The sequence below is a fragment of the Oryzias melastigma genome, linkage group LG5 (assembly GCF_002922805.2).
Source record: "Oryzias melastigma strain HK-1 linkage group LG5, ASM292280v2, whole genome shotgun sequence".
In the NCBI taxonomy this organism is placed as follows: Eukaryota; Metazoa; Chordata; class Actinopteri; order Beloniformes; family Adrianichthyidae; genus Oryzias; species Oryzias melastigma.
Window position 1 is genome coordinate 36,434,617 of NC_050516.1, and position 22,236 is coordinate 36,456,852.

Sequence of the window (22,236 nt, forward strand, 5' to 3'; positions counted from 1 at the left end):
CTTTTTAAATGTTTTGCTTTTTACATTGTAATCCTTCAAATGTTGTTGCGAGTGATTTGTTGATGTGATTTGTCCTTCAGGGCCACCGTACTGAACCCCAATTGTTCCTGAACCGTCATCAGCTGATTGTGTGTTCTGGGTGAATGAGCCTTTGAGGACAGTAGAAGAGTTCTCTAAGTAAACACCATTACCACACGTACATCCAAACACAACACTAAACCCATCGGGGTCGGCACTCACAGCTCCAGGTCTCGGGTACGGGATGCGGCCCTTGTACTCCACCCAGCGATGGTCAGGGCCTTCTTTATGAGCAAAGGGTCCGTTGAACGCAGCGCGGATGGAGGCCATGGAGTAAACGCACACGGCTGAACCACCAAATATGGAGCTGCAGGAGAAACAAAGAGCTGAAGAATGAACTCTCACCAAATCCTAAAACATAGACAGAATGAAAAAGAAGCTACGAGAGAAAAACCTCTGGAGGAACAAAAGGAAGAGGAGATGAACCATCGACTGTATAAGAACACTGGACTCAGTGACCCAAAACAGGAAGTAACTGCTGGCTCCACGAAGCCAAAATCCCATCGACTACTATAGAGAAACTCAATCTGTTAGTCAGAATAACCGTTCTTAATCTGATACGTTTCTAATTCTCTTGTATTTTCATAATATTTCTGTATTTCCAGTTATTCAATCAGATTTCACAATAAAAGCATGAGCTTCCTGCTGGTCCACGTCTTAAACATTTGAAACGTTTGATTGACAGATTCTCCTGAGCTTGCTTTCAATGGAAGGGGTGTGGCCTCAAACAAGCTCACTCCTGATTGGCCACAGTAGTTGCCATAGAAACGTTGATACAGACCGAGTCGGATTAATCACAAACGCCGTCTGGATCCAGAAAACACACCTGTAGAGCCCAAACTGAAACCGTTGAAGTTTAAGGGTCTGTGTGTTGAAATGATAATGAACAAATCCAGAATGTTGTGGAGGACGTGCAGCACTCACCTGGAAGAGCTGAAGACGCCGTAGACGGTCGGGTTCTGAGGATCCTTGGTTTCCAGAACAAAGATGTCCTCTATCAACATGAAAAGCCTGTTTATGGTTCTGAAGGAGTTCTCCTTCATATGACACATCGTGAGCCTCCAGACGTCTGAGTGAATCACATTCACATCAAGACTGTCTGATGCTCACGTCTAGTCATGTGTAGGACAGATTCAAACAGCAGAGAGAAAGCCTGGAGTGTGCAGACGTAGATGTCCCACAGAGATCGTGACAGGAAGGGACTGCTGTTACCCAGCTCATCGAAGTGCGTGTCCACTCCTGACGGGCCGGGAACAGAACAGACCAGCCGGGCTTTGAGGAAGGTGGTCCAGCGGTTGATCAGACTCCTCTTCCCCCCGACGTCGTTCTGAACCCGAGAAGAGAGGGAGATGTTCCAGATTCCTTTAATCATAGCTGGTGCTGTCACTGGATCTCCATCCATTAATTACAGACATTTTAGAGCCTCATTTTTTAAATTCACGTTAACCTCATTTTCATGTTGGATTGTTACTTCTGTGTTAGTGCAGACCTGTAATTAATAAATATGAAATACATTATTAGAACTTCAGTCCTGTTATATTTTTAGGATTCTTATTTATCTAAACAAAAAGTGACAGCACTGACCACAACAGCCTGTAGAAGAGACCCACACAGACCACAGAATTAAAACAGTTCAACCGTCAGCATGAATGTTCTACACGATAATGAGGATGGATCTTCTACAGAGTGACGGCGCCTCACAGATGTTTCCAGATGTTTCCTCTACCTTACAGACTCGCGCCACGCGGCTGTAGACCCTCCTGTCCCACTGCTCCGCCTCCACCGCCCTCTCTTTGAAGAAGAAGTAGATTTTATCGTCATCTGGACTGTGGGTGTCAGGGATGGAGAACGAGGCCACGAACTCGGGCTCTGAGGGAGACCAAGCAGACAGAAGGCCGAAGGGAATCCTTCATAAATAAAATAAGTCAACGATCAGAGAGCCGCAGAGGATGAAAGGAGGAACATTGTGAAGTTAAAAACATCATCTATCATTTTGGGTATCGTCAATAATCTCCAGAATTCATTCAATTCAGATTTTCTTCAATACTTTAGATCCTCTCAGTTCAATTTGGAGTTTACACATTTAGACGCATTTGTTTAGAAATACATTCATAATCTATATATGTTTTAAATATATTCATATTAATCTGATCCACATCCTGTAAATGTATCAGTGAAATAATGATTGTTAATATCATCCAGAGTTACATGGATTCTCTAAAGGAGAAGTTCTAACTAAAATGTTCAGATCATTAACATTGGAAACATTGTTCTGCTTCTCCTGGAGGACGTTTCAGTTTGGACACTAGGTGGCGATCGCGCTATAGAAGTACACCTTATTCTAGAAGAAGAAGAAAGAATGAGGAAAAACTAAAGATGTTCATTTAGTCAACAATGTATGTTTAGGAACGTTAGCATTAGCCGTTCTATGGAAAATTTCATTAAACTTTAGCATCAAGCTAGCAGACTTTAGCTTTATGTGTTAGATTGATTTCTACTTTTATGGATCCATTATTGATCTATTAGGATTAGATTGATTCAGATCAATTAATCATTTTATCAACTCAGACCTTCCCTGCAATTACATTTCATTTAACTATCATTACATTCAGTGGATTCAATGTATGGTGTGTTTATACTGTTACTCTATTTATGATTTGGACCAAATATAATGTCAAGATTATATCAAAATTTTCTTTCATTTTCCAATAAATACATGAATTTATATTTTAACCCTTTATAACCAATTGTATCTTACTTAACACACACGTTTCTGTGACCTCTATCAAATGAGCATGATCCAAAAATTCCTTAAATCCTATTGGATGTAACGAGGTCCATGTTTCCTGCTCTGCAGTTCTTCATAAATCCACTAGGGGCAGTAGAAAGGCTTTTATTGCTCATTTCAAAATGGCTGCCTCCATGAAATCTCAAAAACACTTTTGGCGGGAAAAGATTTTGCTAATTTTCTAGACTTTATAGTGATAATAACTCATCTATTGTAATTTATTTTTCTCAATGAATTTTCTGTGTTGAAAAAATGCAAAATGTGTTGACAATAATTCTTTATGTTACAGTTTGAACAGGTTTAAAAAAACGTGGATCAAATTTGAGACATTGGATAAATTAATGTTTTTTCCTGAACACATGAATATTTTTATATCTTAAACTAACATTTTTTGTGAGTAGTAAAGGGTTCAAAAGTATCTTAATTCCCCCTAAGAAAAATAATTTTCTGTTAATTATTTGAAGTATGGGGCTTTCCTGGGTTTAATAAGATTGATTCTGTATTGTTTTGTCTTTATTTGTATTTATTGCTTGAAATAAACCAATAAACAAAAACGTTTGTCAAACTTGAACAGCAGCAGCTGATTGTGTTTTGTTTCGTTGTCCTCAACAGCAGGTAAATAGAGTAGAATAAAACTACCAACAACATGATCATCAAAGACTTGATGGCAGCTTGACGTTAGCGTCTCACCGTTGAGCCAGTTGTGATCGTAGGCTTCAGTGCGGATGTAATGCTGACTGCTTCCCATCACCGACGTCCGGAAGATTGCAGCGTTGGCTCCCATAAAATCCACGGATGTGCCGGCATAAAGCTCGCCATCTAGAGGGGATAGAGACAATGTTTATCCAAGAGTCAAACATCCGTGTACAGTAAAAACACAACATTAAGTTTGTTTTCCATTTATGCTCTACTAAATACTCTTTTACTCAACTACATCTTTGATGGAATATTTGTACTCTTTCTCCACTACGTTTGGATGGACTCTTAGCGTTACTCGTTACATTATGATTGTGTGCGAGCGCCATCTTTATCTACTTCACCATAGCTGGTTTGTTGGACAGATTTGATGATATCGCCATCTGCAGGATGCTGAAGGAACTGCATTCTATTTATGAGCCAAATCCAAGCAGTAACTCTAGTGGGCGGGAGGATAAGGCCGACCAGGAAGTAACAAAACGTTTTTTTAAGTGCCTTTACCGACAGTTTTCAAGGACAATAAATCATAGACAACTCCAACTGCAGACGCTCAAGGGATGCGAGCAGAAGAAGTAACAAAACGCCGCAGTACCGCCACTGACCAGAGAGGGTAGTGCTGAGCAACTCCCCATTGTTAAAGTCGTCCAGAAAACCCTCCCGCCTCTTCTGAGTTTGTCCTTAAGGCTCAACTCTCCTCTACCTGCATCTGTGAGGTCTTCTTTAGCAGAGCTGGCCTCATTTTCAGCCCCAAAAGAGCTAGATAAGTTACAAGAACTGATTTTGTTACAGTTGAACAGAAACCCTAGAATGCTGCGTGATCATTTCACGCGCTCTGCCGACTTCGGCGTCACGCCGCTGTCAGACCCACCGGTGAGGCTGGCGGTGAAAGGCTCTCTGGGACTGAAGGGACACTTTCCTCTGCCGGACTCGCCGGAACCGGACAGCATGAACAGCGGCTCCTGCAGGAGGCAGTGAAGAAGACCACATGATAAGAGAAAGGTGATGAGAGGAAGAAGGCCTCTTCCTCATCCTCTTCACAGACGGATTCTTATGGAATAGCAGCAAACAGACGACGGACTGTTGAGGGTCTAAACCTCGTAGAGAAGAGCTGGATGAAGGAAAGTCTCCAGTGAAAACTTAAAACACGGCTTTACATGAAGTCTTAGAGGCTTCAGCTTCATTCTTCTTCATTCAAGACAAAAATCCTCAAAGATGATCTCCTTCAGTTGTGGGAAAACGACATTTCTTTCAGTAACTTTATACCTGAAGAGTCACAGACGCCTCAACCGGATGTTTGGTGTGAATGAAAAAAGGATAAAGAACGTCTTGCCTCCATGTTGTGTCCAAGGTGCACGTACGTGCACTGGGGGTGGAAGGCTCCGGTCCCACATGCAAAGACATGAGTCTTATTGAAAGGCTGCAGCAGACGCACAAAGTTGGAGCAGTCCTTCTGAAAACCAAAAGGACATTCATGGAGATGTTTATCCAAATGTTAGGAGCAAATCAAGTCTGTGATTCCACAGCTGGATGGAGACAAACAGATTGATTGATTGATTGATTGATTGATTGATTGATTGATTGATTGATTTGGTTCATTTCAAGCATAGACTGTGAAAAATATAGAACAAAACACAAATATATCAGACTCATCACATAAATAATGAAATGCATTCATTAGAAAATAGAAAACAAAAAAAACACACTTATGTCACATTTGGTTCATTAAATATCTGAATTATTGTTAAAATCAAGTCGAATTTGATTGATTGCTTCAAAAGACGGAGGAAGAAGTGAATTTCTATGATCCCACCTCTACTATACCACTGCTGCACTGATACAAAACTCATCCTCATTTTGGAGGAAACAGCTTAACCCCTTCATGCCTGTCGTCACAAATATGTGACAAACTCTTTTGGCTCCAAAATTACCCAAATGTTGTATTCACTTAAAAGAAAAACATAAGTGATTTTTTTTCATAGCTGGACACAAATTCAGGCGTCAAAGGGTTAAAAAATGTATTTGAGCTGAATGAAAACCTAGTTCACGTCGTAATGATGTGAGCAGCTGCAGAGCACTGAGCGTTTTCACTTAACAGATTACAGATAACATGACAAATGTTTTTATGGGATATTTCAGACAAATGTCTGTTTGCTATTTATACTGTAAGACCTAAAAATGACACAGAAACTGACTAATGAAGCAAAAACTCATCAAAACACCCCGTTTGGTCCACATACAGTTGGAGTGAAGTCTTACGGGCTCAATCGATGCTGCAGGTTGTAACGGATCAGATGATCCGATCCACGATGGGCTCAAGATTCAGATCAATCATCTGTTCACACTGAATGGAGTCGGTGTCATATTCCTGTACTTTACATCATCTTTGTTTTAATAAAGACGATGTACAAGTTAAAGTCTGTTAACTCAAAGCTCCCGCCACGTGTGGGAGGAGCTTCCTTCAAAAACGTTTCTGGAACTCGTCATGGAGGACGCTGATACTGAGAGATCAGGTTTCTTTATTATGCATCGTCCTGCAGCCGCTGCTCCTGCAACAGGGACGTACCGTCAGGAGAAGGCAGTACGGCAAGCCGAAAGGGTCAAAAATCACCAGGAGAAGATTATAATCATTATCTGAATATCTCAATGTTCCGTTTTCCCTCTGTGGGTTCACAGAGCGGTCTGAGATCTTCATATTTCATGCTGTGTCCGCCGTACAGGTTTGACCTTTTTTTGTCTGCAGGCAGCGAATCAGGCCGGTCCTGACATAAAAGCTGCAAAAATGTGTCTTAGAGGTTCGTTCAGAAGGCAGAAGGAGGCGTGGCTACCTGCAGCTATTGAAGGATCTGATGAACAAAATCCTCAACATCTGGAATCAAAGATTTTCCCAATCTTATCCTTCACTGAGAACATTCTAAAGAGATTCTTAAGTCTAAACTCAGAGTGTCCACCCCCCCCCCCCGCATGACAGAGAGGGGTTAGATTGGAGGTGAAACCACCAAATGTTCCTGAACTTTAACACTGAGGAGGGCTTTAACTTTAATGTGCTGTGTAAGCGTGATGCTCGGACGTCTTTAAACTGTTTATAAAGAAAAAAGATCTCCAACAGGCACGTTCCATATCTGCAACATCTTTTTATTACAATTATCTATATTTGTATTATCTTTGCTCTTCGAATAAATCAAATCTTTTGATAATTTTTCTTTGTCTGTTCAAATTGAAACTTGGTGAACTTTATCTAAACACTTGTTCAAGGTCAAACATTTCTGTTACCTCCAGACTTTTTCCCGCCAGTCTGCAGAGTTCCACGTTTTCTGCTGATGCTGGCCAGTAGACCTGATGGAGACAAAGAAACAGCAGAAACATTTCAGCTCATCCTCACTCCCCTTAAATCAGAAGACCAACAGGTAAAGCTGCATGAGGATCAGATCACTGTTAATAATGGAGGCTAATGGTCAGTGTGTCATAAAGGAGAGAAAATTGAAAGGAGCTAAAATTACAGCCAAACAAATCCTGAACGAATGGATTCATGAATTTAAGTTGTGTGGAAATATCTGGTCTATTTTAATCCAATAACAATTCTACACAAATATCACGTCTTGTATCATGGCGACCAACTGAAATGATGAAGTAGAACAGGACGGGGGCGGTAGGGTCACAGGAGTCACACCGAGAAGGTCCTGGTTCAAATCCCAGCTGGAACTTCTCTGTGTGAAGACTCGATGTTTTCCTCGTGTTTCCTCCCACAAAATCACATCTCTAAAGTTATCTTCTGACTCTAGTGTGAATGTGTGATCTGATGCTACAGGAAGGCCGCACCGTCCGTGTGGGCAGGTCCACACTTTCTGGGTTTAGCAGGTAGATGTGGTCTTTTCCTCCCACCAGCAGCCAGCCGTGGTCCTCGTCCAGCAGGAGGGCCTGGTAGCTGCCACTGACCCCGCCCCCCCAGACTGTCGCTGAGCCGTTGGTCAGATCTGAGCCGGGGAAAAGAGGCAGAAGAATCCAGAAGGTCAGCTAGTATTTCAGTCACATCATCTTCAGCCGTTTAACACCTGAGGGTTCACCGGTGACGCTAAAACACTAAATCTTTAACATACTGTAACGTTTGAACCGTTAACAGGATGATTCCAGCAGATTCTGAAGGAGAAAAGAGGATTAACGCTTTAAAAGAATAAAAGAACATCCACAAGAATTTACTAACTTAACACCTAAAGATTCTGTCTTTAGTAAACAGTTTTATTCTTAGATATATTTTATTACAGATATTTTATTTATTTATTAGACCTGTTTCAACTCAGGATGTGAACTCTGTTGTTCTGTGGCAGGAGAGTCAAACTCGATCATACGAGGGGCCAGAATCCAGAACACACCTGAGGTCGCGGGTCGAACAGGATAAACATTTATTAAACACTCTAAAACGTCATTTTTAAACTTGTAACTTTTTAACGTTATTATGAACTACATATAGTGGGAACACTGTAAGCTGAATTTGGGTGCTGAAGATGCTGAAATTAATAGCTGAAAACTCTGAAGCTGAAAGCTGAAAACTCTGAAGCTGATAGCCAACTAAAATATTGGCTAAATGTCAAATTACCCCAAAAACTTAAAAAAAAAACTTAGGTTAGCCAAAACAGCTAGCATTTAAATATTAGCTAAACTCCAAAATAGCCTAAAAAATCTTAGTAAATGCCAAAATAGTCCAAAAAGCTGCAGAATGACAATTTTAAAAAAAGTTCAAACTGTAACTTTATAACATAATTCTGAATAATAAAAAGTCAGGAATATTATTCCAGAATAAATCAACTTAAACCTTAAATAACTTTCAATATTTTACTCTCCATAAAAATATATTTTGTCAGAATTATACAAGTTAGAAATGAGGACAAGATAACATCTGGTCATTAATAACAATAAAATGATCTGGAGGGCCGGATCCGGCCCCCGGGCCGTGACTCTGACACATGTTCTACAGTCTCATATCTGCTCCATCTGCAGTACATCACAGTCATGTTTGCTGTTATTAATCAGCCCATTCTAAAGCCGTACAGATCAGCTTGAGTGAAAACTGCTAATTAACCGTGAAATTCTCTGCATTCACAGCGGCTGTAACGCTCCGACACGCCGTGCATCGATGACCTGCCTCGGCTGGAGATAATCACCTGGAGGTGTGGAGCAGACTAACCGTGAAGCTCAGACGGACTGTCAGGGTTCCTGTGATGCACGGCGCCCGCAGCAGCGACCCGGCGCTCTGCACGAGGCGCCGTGTGCTGGTCCACTGCAGGGCTGAGCTGTGCTTTTGAATGCAGCGTGATACATTTGTTATGTTTCAGCGCCACAAAAATGCAAAAAAGAAATCAATCAGAGCTCTGAAAATCAGACGACAGCACATGTTCTGTTCACCAACCGACCGTGGAGACAGAAGACCGAGGCTTTGGAGACCGCTGTGTTTGGATAATCTTCAGTGTGACTAGAGGAAACACTATGATGAATGAATGTGACTCGTTGGTGTTTGGAGAACTAAAAAAACACAAAAGCAAAGTTCTTGGATGTTCTGTTCTGAGGAATCTTTAGTTTCCAACCAGTTCGAATGCAGAAACACGACCGTTAGAAGCTAACTATGCTAACACTGATCTAAAGACTGTTTGAACTTCAGTAAATCTTTTGTAAAACATTCATCCGAAAGCTCAGATGGAAGAAACCTAGCAGGAAGGCGGGAAAAAAAGAACAATGTAGTCGTCCTACAACAGATTTTTTGAAGTTCCCCTATGATAATACTTTTTTATTAAAAGAAAATTCCCAGTAGTGTTTTAATTCTGATTATGAAGTTTTTAACAACCTAAATGTCTTAAAACTACATTTTTCATGTTGATCTGAAGCCTCTTTTCCAAAATCTCCTCTGAGGGGGCGTGGCTTTTGGAGCTCCACCCCTGATTCTGATAGCTCTGTGTCTCGCTAGCATAAATCTTCATAAAAACATCCATCAATCTGGGTAATGTCCAGCCGTATGGTTCTGATCCGAGGAAGTGAAGATCTTCATGGACAGAACTTCCTCCAAAATCCTGATTCTTTCTCCTTCCAGTTCACCAAAGACTCTTTTAGCTAATTCTCCAATGTTTATTGACTGTGATCAATACATTCAATCATTGGTTTCTCAGAGTTCTTGATAAAATAATCAAAGCTAACATCAAAATGCTCTTTCATTGATTTACAATCCTTTCCAACTGCGGTCAAATGAGCCGCCGTTCACATTTCCGTGGTCACATCAAGAAGCTCCGTGGAGTCTGGTGGAGATTTTCCAGCGTTCTCAGTCCTGCTACCGTAAGTATTGGATGAAACTCACACCAAAAATCCAGTGATGCTGATTTGACCACAGAAATGTGAACGGCGGCTCATTTGACTGCAGTCAATGTGAAGATACCATCTTCTCTTCTCCAGAACCTGAACAAGACACTAGGAACAGATGAGGGTTTAGTGCATGTGCAGCAGAGCTGTTGATGGAAAGAAGATCATTCATTCAAACAGAGTCTGTCCAAGACAGTTTGATTGGTTTAAAGGAGAAATACTCTAAATGATTTCTGATTACATTTGTTCTCTTTCAGAAGAAAAATGACACACAGACATGATAAAAACTCTAAAATCAGGATTAAAGATTAATGTACTTCTGTGTCTTATTTTTCAGAGGTTTCCTCTGTAAGTGGCGACCTACAAAAGGAAAGCAGTGAAGTTTGACCATTTGCAGAGCTGGACGCAGATCTAGAAAGCTGGATTCTTTATGTCTCATTCATCACAGTTGTGACTGAATTCAACCACAAAAGGAAGAAAATCCCTCAGCAGAGGAGAAATCATCTACGAGGAGATGAGGAGAATAAAATGTGAAATACAGAGAGACACATTAAACTCCAACCATGATCATCTGTACTCTGATATTAAACATTCATCATAACACTATGGTGGCAGCGGTCCAGAAATACCTTACATCTTCAGAGACGAGAGGTTCTCCAGGTTGGAATCATTTAAAGTACCGAGAGACAGAAAACGAGCGCTGAAATTAAAGGAATTGAGTTTTTGTTTTTCTCGACTTCTAAGTTCAGGAAGTCTGAATGTAGATCAGTGGAACAGCAGAACGCTGCGAGAACCACGAAGACTCCACTCAGAGAGGATTTGAACCAGGGCCTCCTGACCGACTGTGAGTGTCGACCACTAAACCACCGGAACAGAAAAATAATGGTATAAAACGGAGGAGCAAAAAACAACAAGGAGCTGATCACTCTTTTGTAGAACGGTGGCAGATGACGTCGACTGAGAAGTGCTTGAAGATTTACTGGGTTTTGATATTCGTGTGTGATCTCCTGATCATTCCAATACCACATGAATGTCGCGTTTCCCTGAGGATCATCAACGTATTGGTGAAAATGCCACTGAAATGAGAACAAAAACCACAGCTCTGAAATAGAATCTCCAAAAGTTCTGTTTTAAGGGATTTTCCATCTAGACTGAGGCGTGTTTTTGTCCAGATCCAGACTTATTTCCTTCTTTGATGAGGGGAGTTACCAAAACCAATCTGCTCCTGGTCCGGCCCTCCTGTCAGATTTTAGAACCCTTTGTGGTCCACGACAAAGACAGTTTCCCCATCCCTGCTCTAAAACTTCACCTTTTCACGTCTGGGATGCTGGAGTCACTTGTGACTATAATCTAAAACTATCAAACAAATGAGTTTGCTTCTTGCTGGTCATGATCATGTTTATCAGGAGTGGAGTCAACAGAAGACTCTGGACATCCTGTGAGTGACTGTTCCATGGACGGACAGTGAGGGAGCAGCTGATCAAACTGGATTCACTTCATTAACCGTGAGTGTGGACGCTCAGGCATTCGGCCTTCCTGCAGAAGAAGTGATGCTGTTGTAGGAGGAGAAGCTTCCACCAGCTCGTGTCTTTCTGCTGAAGGAACACTCAGTCTGAACGGTGTGAACAGAAGGTTTGGATTTAAATGTCTCCAAGACTCATTCCTGTTTTCTGTCACGGTTAGACGAGATGTGACGTTCACCAACAAACAGAATCTTCTGAACGACTCTTTAACTCAAATGATTGGAATCGATCTGTGATTGTTGAACCTCTATTACCTCCACCAAGGGTGACGACTGCAGCGACAACCCCAGACAAACAAGCTAAAAGGTTTGTTTTGTTTGTTTGTTTTGATTGTTTAAATGAACCAATTTCATTACAAGGCACGACTTTAACTGAACAAAACAGATTTAGTCTTTCTGGATCGGAGTCACAGTTAAGTGGATTAACCTCCTGAATAGAGGCTGGAGGGTTTATTGTCTCCTGACATCTGCAGTTCTGACACCAAGTCCGATTCTAAGCTCACTGTAGAACACCAGCATGAAGTAACCGGGTCCTGGCGGTCGATTCCCTTTGTGGGTTTAGAAGAATACTGATTAGATTTTCTATCATTGTTATTAGGACCATCTGTTATATGAGCCGTACTGCATCTTACTATGAACATGTTTAAATTAAAACTTAAAAACAATGTCCTCTGATGTCTAATCTCATTTATGTCACCTCCTCTTGATTATTTATTATTTATTTTATTTAGTTCTCTGGGCTTCTGTTTGGTCCAGTGGGATTCAGGTGTTGTTCCTCTTTAGTGGGAGGGATTTCACATTCCTAGTGGATCTTCTGTGCTCCTGTTCTTGGTCGTGGACCTCGCCTCTGGCTTGTCTTGGTCGTGCACCAGGTCTCCACCTGTCCCGCCAATCCTATCTGGCTGAACTCTATTCAGGTACGTTCTTGTAGGGTTAGATTATCTAATTCCTCTTTAACAGTCCTGTTACATCTCCTGTCCTGGGAGAAGATCTCTCCTTCATGTGGACCTCCCTGAGGTTTCTTCCTGTTTTTTCCTGGAATCCGTTTTTTTTCAGGAGTTTTTCCTCACCTGGAGGGAGGGTCTAAGAACAGGGATAACCAGGTTTATTTAGTCTGTCTAGTTTAGCAATAAGCTTTTGTTTATATTTTATGACCGACTTTCTGTTTTTTTACAATCACCAGTTTGAGGCCCAATGAGACGACGGTTTTGTGATGTTGGGCTACATAAATAAAATAAAATAAAATTGAACTTATGCAGATGAAGTGAGAACAAAAAGCATAATTTTAAATATAAAAGATCCTAATTTACAAACAGAATAAAAAAAGAAAATATGGATTTTTAAGTAGTACCTGAAAGTGATCATGAAAATCTCACCTGTATTTAACCCTTTAAGACCTGAGCTCCAGTGTTTACGGCGCAAGACGCTTTTCTCCTTCAGAATCTGCTGGAATTATCGTGTTAATGGTTGAAAAGTTAGTTTGTTACAGTGACGTCTCAGGTGTTAACGGGTGAAAAGCCCTGAATCCAAACCCACACAGTTTTATGAGATCATTATTATTGAACATTATAGTCAGACGATCCTTCAACCTAAGATCTACAGTAAGCGATTAGGTTTGATCTTAGGGAAATCTAACGGGAAGCCTGCCTTTGCCTCCCTGTAGGCGTGATGACCCTTCACTCTCCGTCTCTAGTGAACGACGCCTTCATTAACCTCAGGAAGCTCCCACACCCGAGTGTCCGCCCTCACGTCCTGTCGCTCCAAAACCTCTGCTCGAGGTTTCACTAAACCCGTCTCTGCCCAGATTCTGTCTTGACATCTTCATTTTATCTTTCTCTTCCTTTTCTACCAAAGGTCATCAGTCTGATTAAAGGTCTGCGGTCACAGCAAGGCCTGCTGGGATGCGGCTCATTCCTCAAGCACACATGCATACGTGCACACACACACACACACACACACACTGAGGTTACATTCCTCACGTCTGAGTCACTTTGGGCTTCTGTGGATGGAAATCAGATTCTCTGCAGAAATAAAACTCAACCGGAAAATAAATTTATGTTATCGTTACTATTATGATGAATACAAATGAACTGCTGCTTTTGGGCTTATATAAAACACAAACATAAAGAGAAATTAGCTCTTTTTTCAAATAAGAAAGTTTATAACTTTTGACAGAGAGTCATGTGACTTCCTTTCAAAATAAAATACATCCTGTTCCTTATAGAATCGTCTCAGTGCAGAAAATGTAGTAGCTGGACATGTGACGTCAAATAAATTAATGATTAAAATTAAAAAAGTATTTTACCGATCGTGATGAATCTAACAAAACAAAATGAAATCAGGCTAAGATCAGATAAACCACATTAAAACTTCCTGGATTTGTTTCAAAAAAGAAAATCTGAAGAATATCTTCAATGACATCCAAAGGATTTTCTGAGCTAAAAAAATCTGTCGTTTTAGTACGACTTTGGTCAAACTAAGGAGCCGTACTGCTTGATGGACTGTCAGAGCATTGTGGGTAATGTAGTCAGGAGTGTGTTTATGAACGAGTTAAATAAAGTTTGACCTGTTTGACTGGATGTGGTCCAAAAATACTTGTTAAAATCTAAAACCAGTAGATTTCTCTTTAACCACACAGACGGCTCAAAGAGGCTCAAGTGGCTCCAGAGCTGCAGGTTGCAGACCCCTCCCCAACCCACTGAACCCACGTGCACGCCGACACATGCACAGCATGTAACTGAAAGACATCCATCATTTCTGTGTTGGGTCTGACCCTCCGTAAACCAGAGTTCAGACGGAGGTTCTTAACAGCAGCTGGAATAAATCTGAGATCAGTGAAACCTGGTGAAGTGACTGAAGGTCGTGGCAGAGAAAAGCCGTCAGAACAGTTTCACTGTCAAAACAGATCAAACGAAATCTAATAAAGAGTTTTCTTTCAAGTTTATTTCTTCCTACGTTTGAAACTTTACAAACTTTCTTCCCCTAAAATCTATCAAAAATCTTCTTTCACTCAAGAAATGACCTGAAAATGACATTTTCTGTACAGGAAAATCCCCCTCCGTGCTGTGGTGCAGTGGTCAGCCCGAAGGTTCTGGTCCAAACCTGGTTGAGTCATTTCTGGGTGGAGTGTGCACGTTCTCCTGTGCATGTGTGGGTTTTCTCCAGGGACTCCGGTTTCCTCCCACCGTCCATAAACATGCTTCTCAGGTTCATCGGTGACTCTAAATATCCTCGGTGTGAATGTGTGATTGAGGCCCTTTGACAGACCGGTGACCTGTGCAGGTGTGTCCCGCCTTCACCCACGAATAGAAAAGGTTAGGCTCCAGCAGCCCTGGGACCCCGAAAGGGACAAAGAGGCTAAAAAGATGAATTAATGATATATGAATACAATTTTAAAAAAAATTATAGAACTTTTGATTTTTTTTTTTTTTAAAACAAAATTGTAAATTCGAAAAAAAATAAAATTTGATTTTTTTACATTTTAAAAAACAAATTTTAAATATAAAAAAACATTTAAAAACTAAATTGTAAATTTGGGAGAAAAAAATGAAAATGTGATTTTTTGTATTTTAAAAACAAATGTGTAAATAAAAAAAATAGAAAATTTGAAAGAAAAAGAAAATTTAAAAACAAAATTGAAAATGTGATTTTTTTAAATTTAAAACAAATTTGTGATTCAAACAATTTAAAACATTGTAAATTAGGGGGGAAAAGTGAAAATTGAAAAGAAAATTGAATTAAATTGAAAGAAAAAATGAAAATGAGAAAAAAAAACTATCTTGAAGCCCCGCCCCCAAGTAAAATTAGCATCAGCTCAGCAGCAAAGACTTAAAAACTAAATTGAAACTGAAGAGAGAGAGACAAAACAAAAAGTTGAAAGTAGACATAAACTTCTGTTTTTTATTGGGTAACAGTTCTAGGTTAAGATTTTTCTTTTTTTTCAAGTTATAAATTTACAATTATTTTTTGGTAAACGGTGTCTATATGGAGATCATATATTACCTTTGGCGCAGTAAAGAACATGTAATGTATGAAATGTGAATCACTTTGTGAACTCTTTCCTACCAGGAGGATGTAGTTGAGAACATTGGAGCTAAAGCTCTGGAGGTCAAAGGTGAAATGCGTCTTAATCCAGCTGTGATGAACCTGTACAGCTCTCAGAGCCACACGACCTCCACTATGCAGATGATCACAGTCATCTCAGTGAGACCAAAATGAACTCTGTGATGTCAGGAGGACGCCCACTCCTACCTGAGTGTGAGATCTGCAGCCGCGGGCCCGTCTGCCTCCACGCCGTGGCGTCTGCGGCTGCGCTGCGTGCTGCAGGCTGCAGCCACAGCAGACACAGCAGCAGCATCTGAGGACCAACACTTCTCCTGGAGCTCAGTTTCCTCGCTGCCAAAACTCCAGCAGCCAAAGTTCCGCCCATCTCTGTCAGTCTTCTCCTCCACAGAGACGGATGGACGGCATCCCAGAACGTCAGCTGATGGTAGAGAGCAGAAACAGCAGAACATCAGCTGTGATGGAGCTTTGTGACACCAGTTCACGACAGCCTGACCCTCTGCACACCTTTGTAAAGCTCTGTGAGCTCCCAGCATGTTTCAGGATCAGGGTTCTTTATGCTTTTAGTTTATTTTAAGTTTGCTATTTCTAATGTATCCTATTTGTCTTCATGAAATGTTCTTCATTTCACCCCACACTTCAGATCAACTTTTGAAGCTCAACATCCTGCTTTTTACCTTCGGCGGCCCCAACCACCGGGCCGTGGACCGGTGCCGGGATCAACTGCCATCAATCCAGCAGAAGAACTAATTCATTCTTTTTTGTTTTTTGAGTCCTGGAAATCTTTTATTTTGAAAAATAACCAGATTCTCTCAGCAACACCTTCAGCCACTTGAGCTGTAAAGTTTGGTCAGGGGAGCAAAATGACTTTATCTGAACGATGTTTGTCTGAAAACTCGTTTTGAAAATCCACCAAATTCTCTCGATTAGCTTGAGCTAAAAACAGTCTGAGTTTCATGATGAACCTTTCTTTGCAAACGGATGGATAAGTGAGGAACAAACGATTCCCACACACAAGAAAGTGTCTGTTTTATGTTCTCTCTCTTCACCTGTTCGGTGTCATCCAGAGCTCAGGGTTCTGTTTTAGGACGATTCGGTTTCAATCTCGTCTGCGTTTTCCTTTTCTCTCTTAAAGAGACTTTTATCCCTTTTGTATTTTAATGAGAATAAAGGAAATTCATGCAGACAGAAGTATGCACACATAATCAGAGATAAATCATAATCCAGTCAGATAAGATCAGATTTCATTAAAGTGAGTCAGCTCCGAGGTTACAGAAAGTTTTTCATGTTTATCTCTAACTCTGGAAGAAGGCCAGTTTTTATAAACTCGTCCTGAAGCTGAGAGGGTTTTGGAGACAGAATAATGGAGTAAATGAGAGAGAAGACAGGCTGGAAGGTCAGAGAGTAACGATGTGTCAGCCTCTGAGTCCGGATGTTTCACAGCAAATTAAAAAGCTCTAAACGTCACTGAAGTTTGGACAGAGAACTGGAAGAAGGTCAAACTTTTCTGCAGCTGAAGAGAAAAATCTCAGTTTGCAGCAAATGTATCAAACACTTTGAACAAACCATTTGTATTCATTTTAGAGTCGATCATCTGCACATCCTCTGCAGAAACATGAACAACATGAAGCCCTCGTAGACGAATTCATCTCCAATGACTTCTGGGAGAACGGCTTTAAAAACCGCAGTCTGAAACCTAAATAAATGAGAGCGCCGCGCCAAGACAAACTCAAACAAACAGAGTGAAGTTTGTTCTTGGCGATGAGTCCACTTCCCTTCAGTCTCAGAAATTCCTCTGCATGATTCCTTCACGACCTCAAAGCTGCATCTCAGATAGACCAGGCAGCTTCACCTGGATGTGGTGGTGCAGAAGTGTTGGATGTGCTTCAGCCGCTGGTGGATTTCTGGGATACCGTTAGACCAGAGGTCAGCAACCTGCAGCTCTGCAGCCCCGTTGACCCCCCCACAGTGGCTCTGGCTGAAGAACAGATAAAATAATAGTCATTTTTCAAAGGAAAGGTCGTCAACTTAGTGTTGATTTCATTTATTTTAGTGAAGTTTATAAGTTTATGGCTGAGATGAACCTAGAAAATAAACTGTGAGGTTTTTCTGTCCCTGCTGACATCACTCCAGTTAACTGCTGTAGTAAGAAGGAATAAAGACGACGGATCACCGAAGTAAACCTAAAGTATAACAAGAGAAAATGTCATTCATGTTGTTTAGGAACAAGTTTTGCTTCACTTGAATGTTCCTGTTTGGGACAGGAAGTCTTTTATTTTGAAGGAAACACATGTGAGCTTCTGTCAAAAGTAAAAAACAACTTTACACTTTGAGAAAATTTAACTTAATCTTAAAATAATGATCTATTTATTGGCGTCCAAAAATGAATCTAATTCATATTTATTATCAAAAATGTAATGATGTAAAGTAGCATCAAATTTTCCTAAAAAAAAAGGCTTTGTTTCTATTGGGTTTTGATCAGGACCAAACTGGTCCAAATGGCTGTTTTACTGGCAAAGGTTTCAGACTCCTGGTTCAGACAGAAAATGACAGCAGACTTCTTTAAAGACTTTAACCCTTTAGGCTTCAGTGAACGGCTCCTCTGAGGGAATGTTAGAGGAAGAATGGAGAAAAGACGAGATCAGTGCGAGCAGACTCGTGGGTTAGGGTTAGGCACCGAGTCGTTCAAAGTCAGATTTACAAACATAAAAACCCAAAAGGTTTGCTAACTAATGACTGAGTTTCATAATTCACACCAGGAACCTTTCATGAACACAGTAGCTTCATATTGCAGCGCACACAAGGAATCCAGAAAGGATGTACACACACACACATTCTATGGCAAGCCAAAGGGGTCAATAATCGTCAGGAAAAGCGCCGTAAATAACGGTGTGTTTGGCTTGCCATACAAACACACTAGAAAGCAGCAGATGTTAGCTCTGTGTTTCCGGTGAATCAGGATTCCTGAGTCACAACACAACGTCTCCACTACAAAACCAATTTGACAAAATGGAAAACTGTAGAATGTAAAACAAAAATCCTTTTTGAATATCAAAGTGAACATAAGGCAATGAATTATTGAACTTTTTTCTAAGGATTTATTTTTGAAACACACAGTCCCCAAGGACTGCTGGGATGCTGGTTTTCAAAATGTTTCTGCCCCATTAACTACTTCCTGCCTGGATCAGGTGTTTCCCACCTGTGGGTTTCACCCACAGAGGCAGTAAGGCAGGAATAGACGAGAAATGCTTGAAGACTGGGACTGGACACTTAGTTATTTAATCAAAATAATCCACTAAATCAGCAGCCAAGCGATACGTCTGCTCTTAGGATGAAATAAAAATATCCACACAAAGATCTTCATAGGTTTAAATCATAGTGATTTAATACAAAAAAATACATTTTCATACATCCAGTAAACAGACACACACACAGCAACAAACATTAAGAAGTAAGAATCGTGGTTGGATTCATGAATCGGATCAGATCACCACCTGAACGATCCACAGCCCTACAGGTTAATGATCACACTTGGGATGGCAAAAGATCACGACTAGCTTGGAGCTCCTCCAACACTAGTTTTCCTGTTTCTTTGTGTTTTACTCAAGACAAGAGAGAAACGCAGAGAAGGGACGATAACAAAATAAGAACGCAGACAAGTAAAACGATTGGTTCACAAATCAAACAAAAACACAGAAACCTTCCAAAAATCAAAAGTCAACTTTTTGTGTGAGAAAAGGAAACAATTGTTTAAATAAGAACCAAAAATGGACCAAAAAAAGTATCATTTTACATTAAGAATATTTCATGATCGATGTGAAAACCTGATGCTGGAATAAAGAGGAAGTTCTCCAGAGAAGTTCTTCTGGTCTCCTGAAGTTCATCCATATAACACGGTTATGACACCACCGAGGCGTCGCCATGAAGATGCTCCTGCTCGCCTGGTCTGGAGGAGAACTTCCCTCTGCACAGGAATTTGATCGTTTAGGAAGGTTCTGTATCTTATGACTTATTAGATAATATTTCAGAGAGAAAGAAGGCTCGTGCGCAGTAAAAATGCTCCAAAGACACAAGGATTAGACCGCTCCTCTGACCACAGCTCTGCACTCTCTGACCGTCCTCTGAATGCCGGACATGCTTTCTGTGACCTTCATCCCAGGAGAATAAAGCATGCCTCGCTCCCGGTGGAGGATTAAGAAGTTTTATGATGTTTACAGGAGGATGAGGTGAAAAGGTGGCTGTCCACTTGAGGAAAACCAGACAAATCTCATTTCAACTTTTGGGCTGATTTACTAGCAAACATGGCTGCTATCTTTTATATTTACGACTTTTTCACCCTTTTACTCTTACCTTCTATCCCTTGATCCTCTCAGTTCCATCATTGAACTCAATTATCTGTCCATTTGCTGCTCTGCTTATTTCTCAGGTCTGATAGTTTTCATCTTTATGGATCCAGTCCTGAAGTTTTACAGCTTCTCCTGCCAACCATCTAATCCGTACAATGATTTAATAGCTGTTCTGTATTTATGTACTGATCTTCTCTGTTGAGGACTTGAACAATAACAAGCTCCACGTCCTCCTCCTCCTTTGAATCTTAATCCACCTTATAACTCTCTTTTTAATGCACTTTTTCTATCATGACCTCAAAGTTAATAATTCAACCTTTTTTCTTCAAGATGTAACTTCCAAAACTCAAATAATAAACATGACTGGCTATGGATACAACTCAGAAATGAGGCCACCATCAGTCACCTCCTCTACATGATGACATCAAGCTATACGCTGAGAGCGAGCGTGACATCGACCCCCTGATCCACCAGGATCTACAGGACTGACATCGACCCCCTGATCCACCAGGATCTACAGGACTGACATCGACCCCCTGATCCACCAGGATCTACAGGACTGACATCGGGATGTCATTGGGGCTTCAGAAATGCAGTCGGATGGTGACAAAGAGAGGAAAGGTAGTCCACACAGAAGAGGTCTCACTCCCAGAAGAACAATAGCAGACATGAGGACAGTTACAAGAACCTCGGAATCCCACAGGCAAATGGAAACAAGGAAAGCTGCAACAGCCAAATACCTCCAAATTATGTATTTATAAGGTTGGACAATTTTTAAACGTCTTAAATTTCTCTTATTTGTTGCATAACAGAAGATTCAACAAGTGCTGACTGTATATAGACCTGGACAGAGTTAACTGAAGCCAATTCAGTCGCCATGCGGAGGTTGCCATGTTGGAGCCAGATGACAGTGATTGGTCTGAGTTAACATTTCTAACTGCTGTCACCAGTCACGAGTGAGCTTCTCCACAGTAGATGATGGTCCTGTGGGGAAGACCTGCAGGTCTGAGCGCCCCCTGCCCCACAGAAGCTCCGACGACAGAAACAAGCGCGATGGAAAACACAGCAGCTTCCAGACAGAACCGACAGCATCAAGTATCAGCCAATCAGTTAGGCGAGGACAGAACGTTCCTCCGTCTCATCTCCACATCTGGAACAAGTTTCCAAGCACCTGCTTTATAACAGCGTCTGTAACTGTAAACATAAAGACAACTCAGAAAATCCATCAACCCGACGTGAACGTCTTCAAAGATAATACAGAATTACAACAAAAAACGGAACAGGTGACTTGTTGGCTGGCGGAGAACTCAAGGAAATGTTTATGTGGATAAATGATTAAAGACCAGAGACAGTACATTTCTAAGAGATTTTCACAATTTCGACATGTTCTGAATCTCTTTGAGGAGGTTGTTGTGAAAGTGTAAATGTCCAAACAGCAAACGCAGCAGAGCTGCAACAAATGATTATTTATTAGTCGATTAGTCGACTAATCGGGTCATGCACAAAGTGGATGTAAAAACACATCTTAACCACCATCAGCTTTAAACGAACTAAAAACTAGATATATAGCATCACCTGTGATAGTGTGGATGCTGTGAGCTGAGTTTGACCGCTGAAGATTCTTAAATTGATAGCTTAAAAACGCAGACAGCTAAAATATTAGCTAATGCCAAATTAGCCTAATAAAATGGCAAGAAGCCTAAACTACTCAAAACAGCTAGCATGTAGCTGAAATATTAGCTAAACTCCAAATAAGCCTGAAAAAAACTTTAATAAATGCCAAATAGTCCATAAAGCTAACAGAACGCCATTATAACTTTCAACTTTACTACACTCTGACTCCATATTAGATAAAGTAAGGACCAATCGACTATTTTAATAGTCGACTATTTTAAAATAGTCAATTAGTCATCGATTAGTCGACCAATCGCGGCAAGCCCTGAAACACAGACACTGAAACAGCAGAAAACCTTCAGACTTCTGTAACTGCAGGAAGAAGGAAAAAAGGGAAAATCCAGTTCCATCATCCGGTTTCAGAGACCGTGTCAAATGAGAAACACCTGAAGTCTTCCTTTGACTCCTGTAAAACGGACTGAATGAAAGCTCTGAATGTTGGCCAGAATCGGCTCCACATCTGAGAGGAGAAGCAGCGTGACTCTGCTTCAGCACAAAGTAGAGAGTGTTCTGCTCTTTTACTGCGACTCCTAGTTAGGAGGTAAATGAAGGAACATCACTGCTGTTACGCCCCATGTTGGGTCTGGTTCAAGAAGCAGCTGAAGCAAATGTCATCAGCGAATCACGTTCAGTGTGAAAATGACCAAAAGAAGAATCTATTTCCAAAACATCAGTGATTTTCTTTCATAGCTGGTAATAAATTCAGGCGTTATGGTTAAAACTGTTCGATT

At 40.9% G+C, this 22,236-nt stretch overlaps 1 protein-coding gene and 1 long non-coding RNA gene across 3 annotated transcripts in view; one reads left to right on the forward strand and one right to left on the reverse strand.

The window, feature by feature from the left end:
• The window catches only part of si:dkey-49n23.1 (semaphorin-3D), a 52,058-nt gene that overhangs the window by 9,484 nt on the left and 20,338 nt on the right, over positions 1–22,236 (reverse strand). The window contains exons 1-11 of one of the 2 annotated variants that reach the window (XM_024271255.2): positions 17,338–17,469; positions 15,675–15,906; positions 7,379–7,533; positions 6,833–6,895; positions 4,893–5,012; positions 4,431–4,521; positions 3,557–3,685; positions 1,805–1,947; positions 1,291–1,405; positions 1,003–1,072; positions 241–385 (exon numbers count right to left, since the gene is read on the reverse strand). In XM_024271255.2, the coding sequence (XP_024127023.1) occupies positions 241–385; positions 1,003–1,072; positions 1,291–1,405; positions 1,805–1,947; positions 3,557–3,685; positions 4,431–4,521; positions 4,893–5,012; positions 6,833–6,895; positions 7,379–7,533; positions 15,675–15,852 (1,209 nt within the window). In that variant the 5' untranslated portion in view covers positions 15,853–15,906; positions 17,338–17,469. Of the gene's footprint in view, positions 1–240; positions 386–1,002; positions 1,073–1,290; positions 1,406–1,804; positions 1,948–3,556; positions 3,686–4,430; positions 4,522–4,892; positions 5,013–6,832; positions 6,896–7,378; positions 7,534–15,674; positions 15,907–17,337; positions 17,470–22,236 lie in introns of those variants that run through there. The other variant, XM_024271254.2, reaches the window with a different exon arrangement.
• On the forward strand, positions 919–1,598 carry LOC118598803. Its single transcript, XR_004947966.1, has 2 exons — positions 919–1,131; positions 1,210–1,598. It is a non-coding gene; the product is annotated as an uncharacterized LOC118598803 (long non-coding RNA).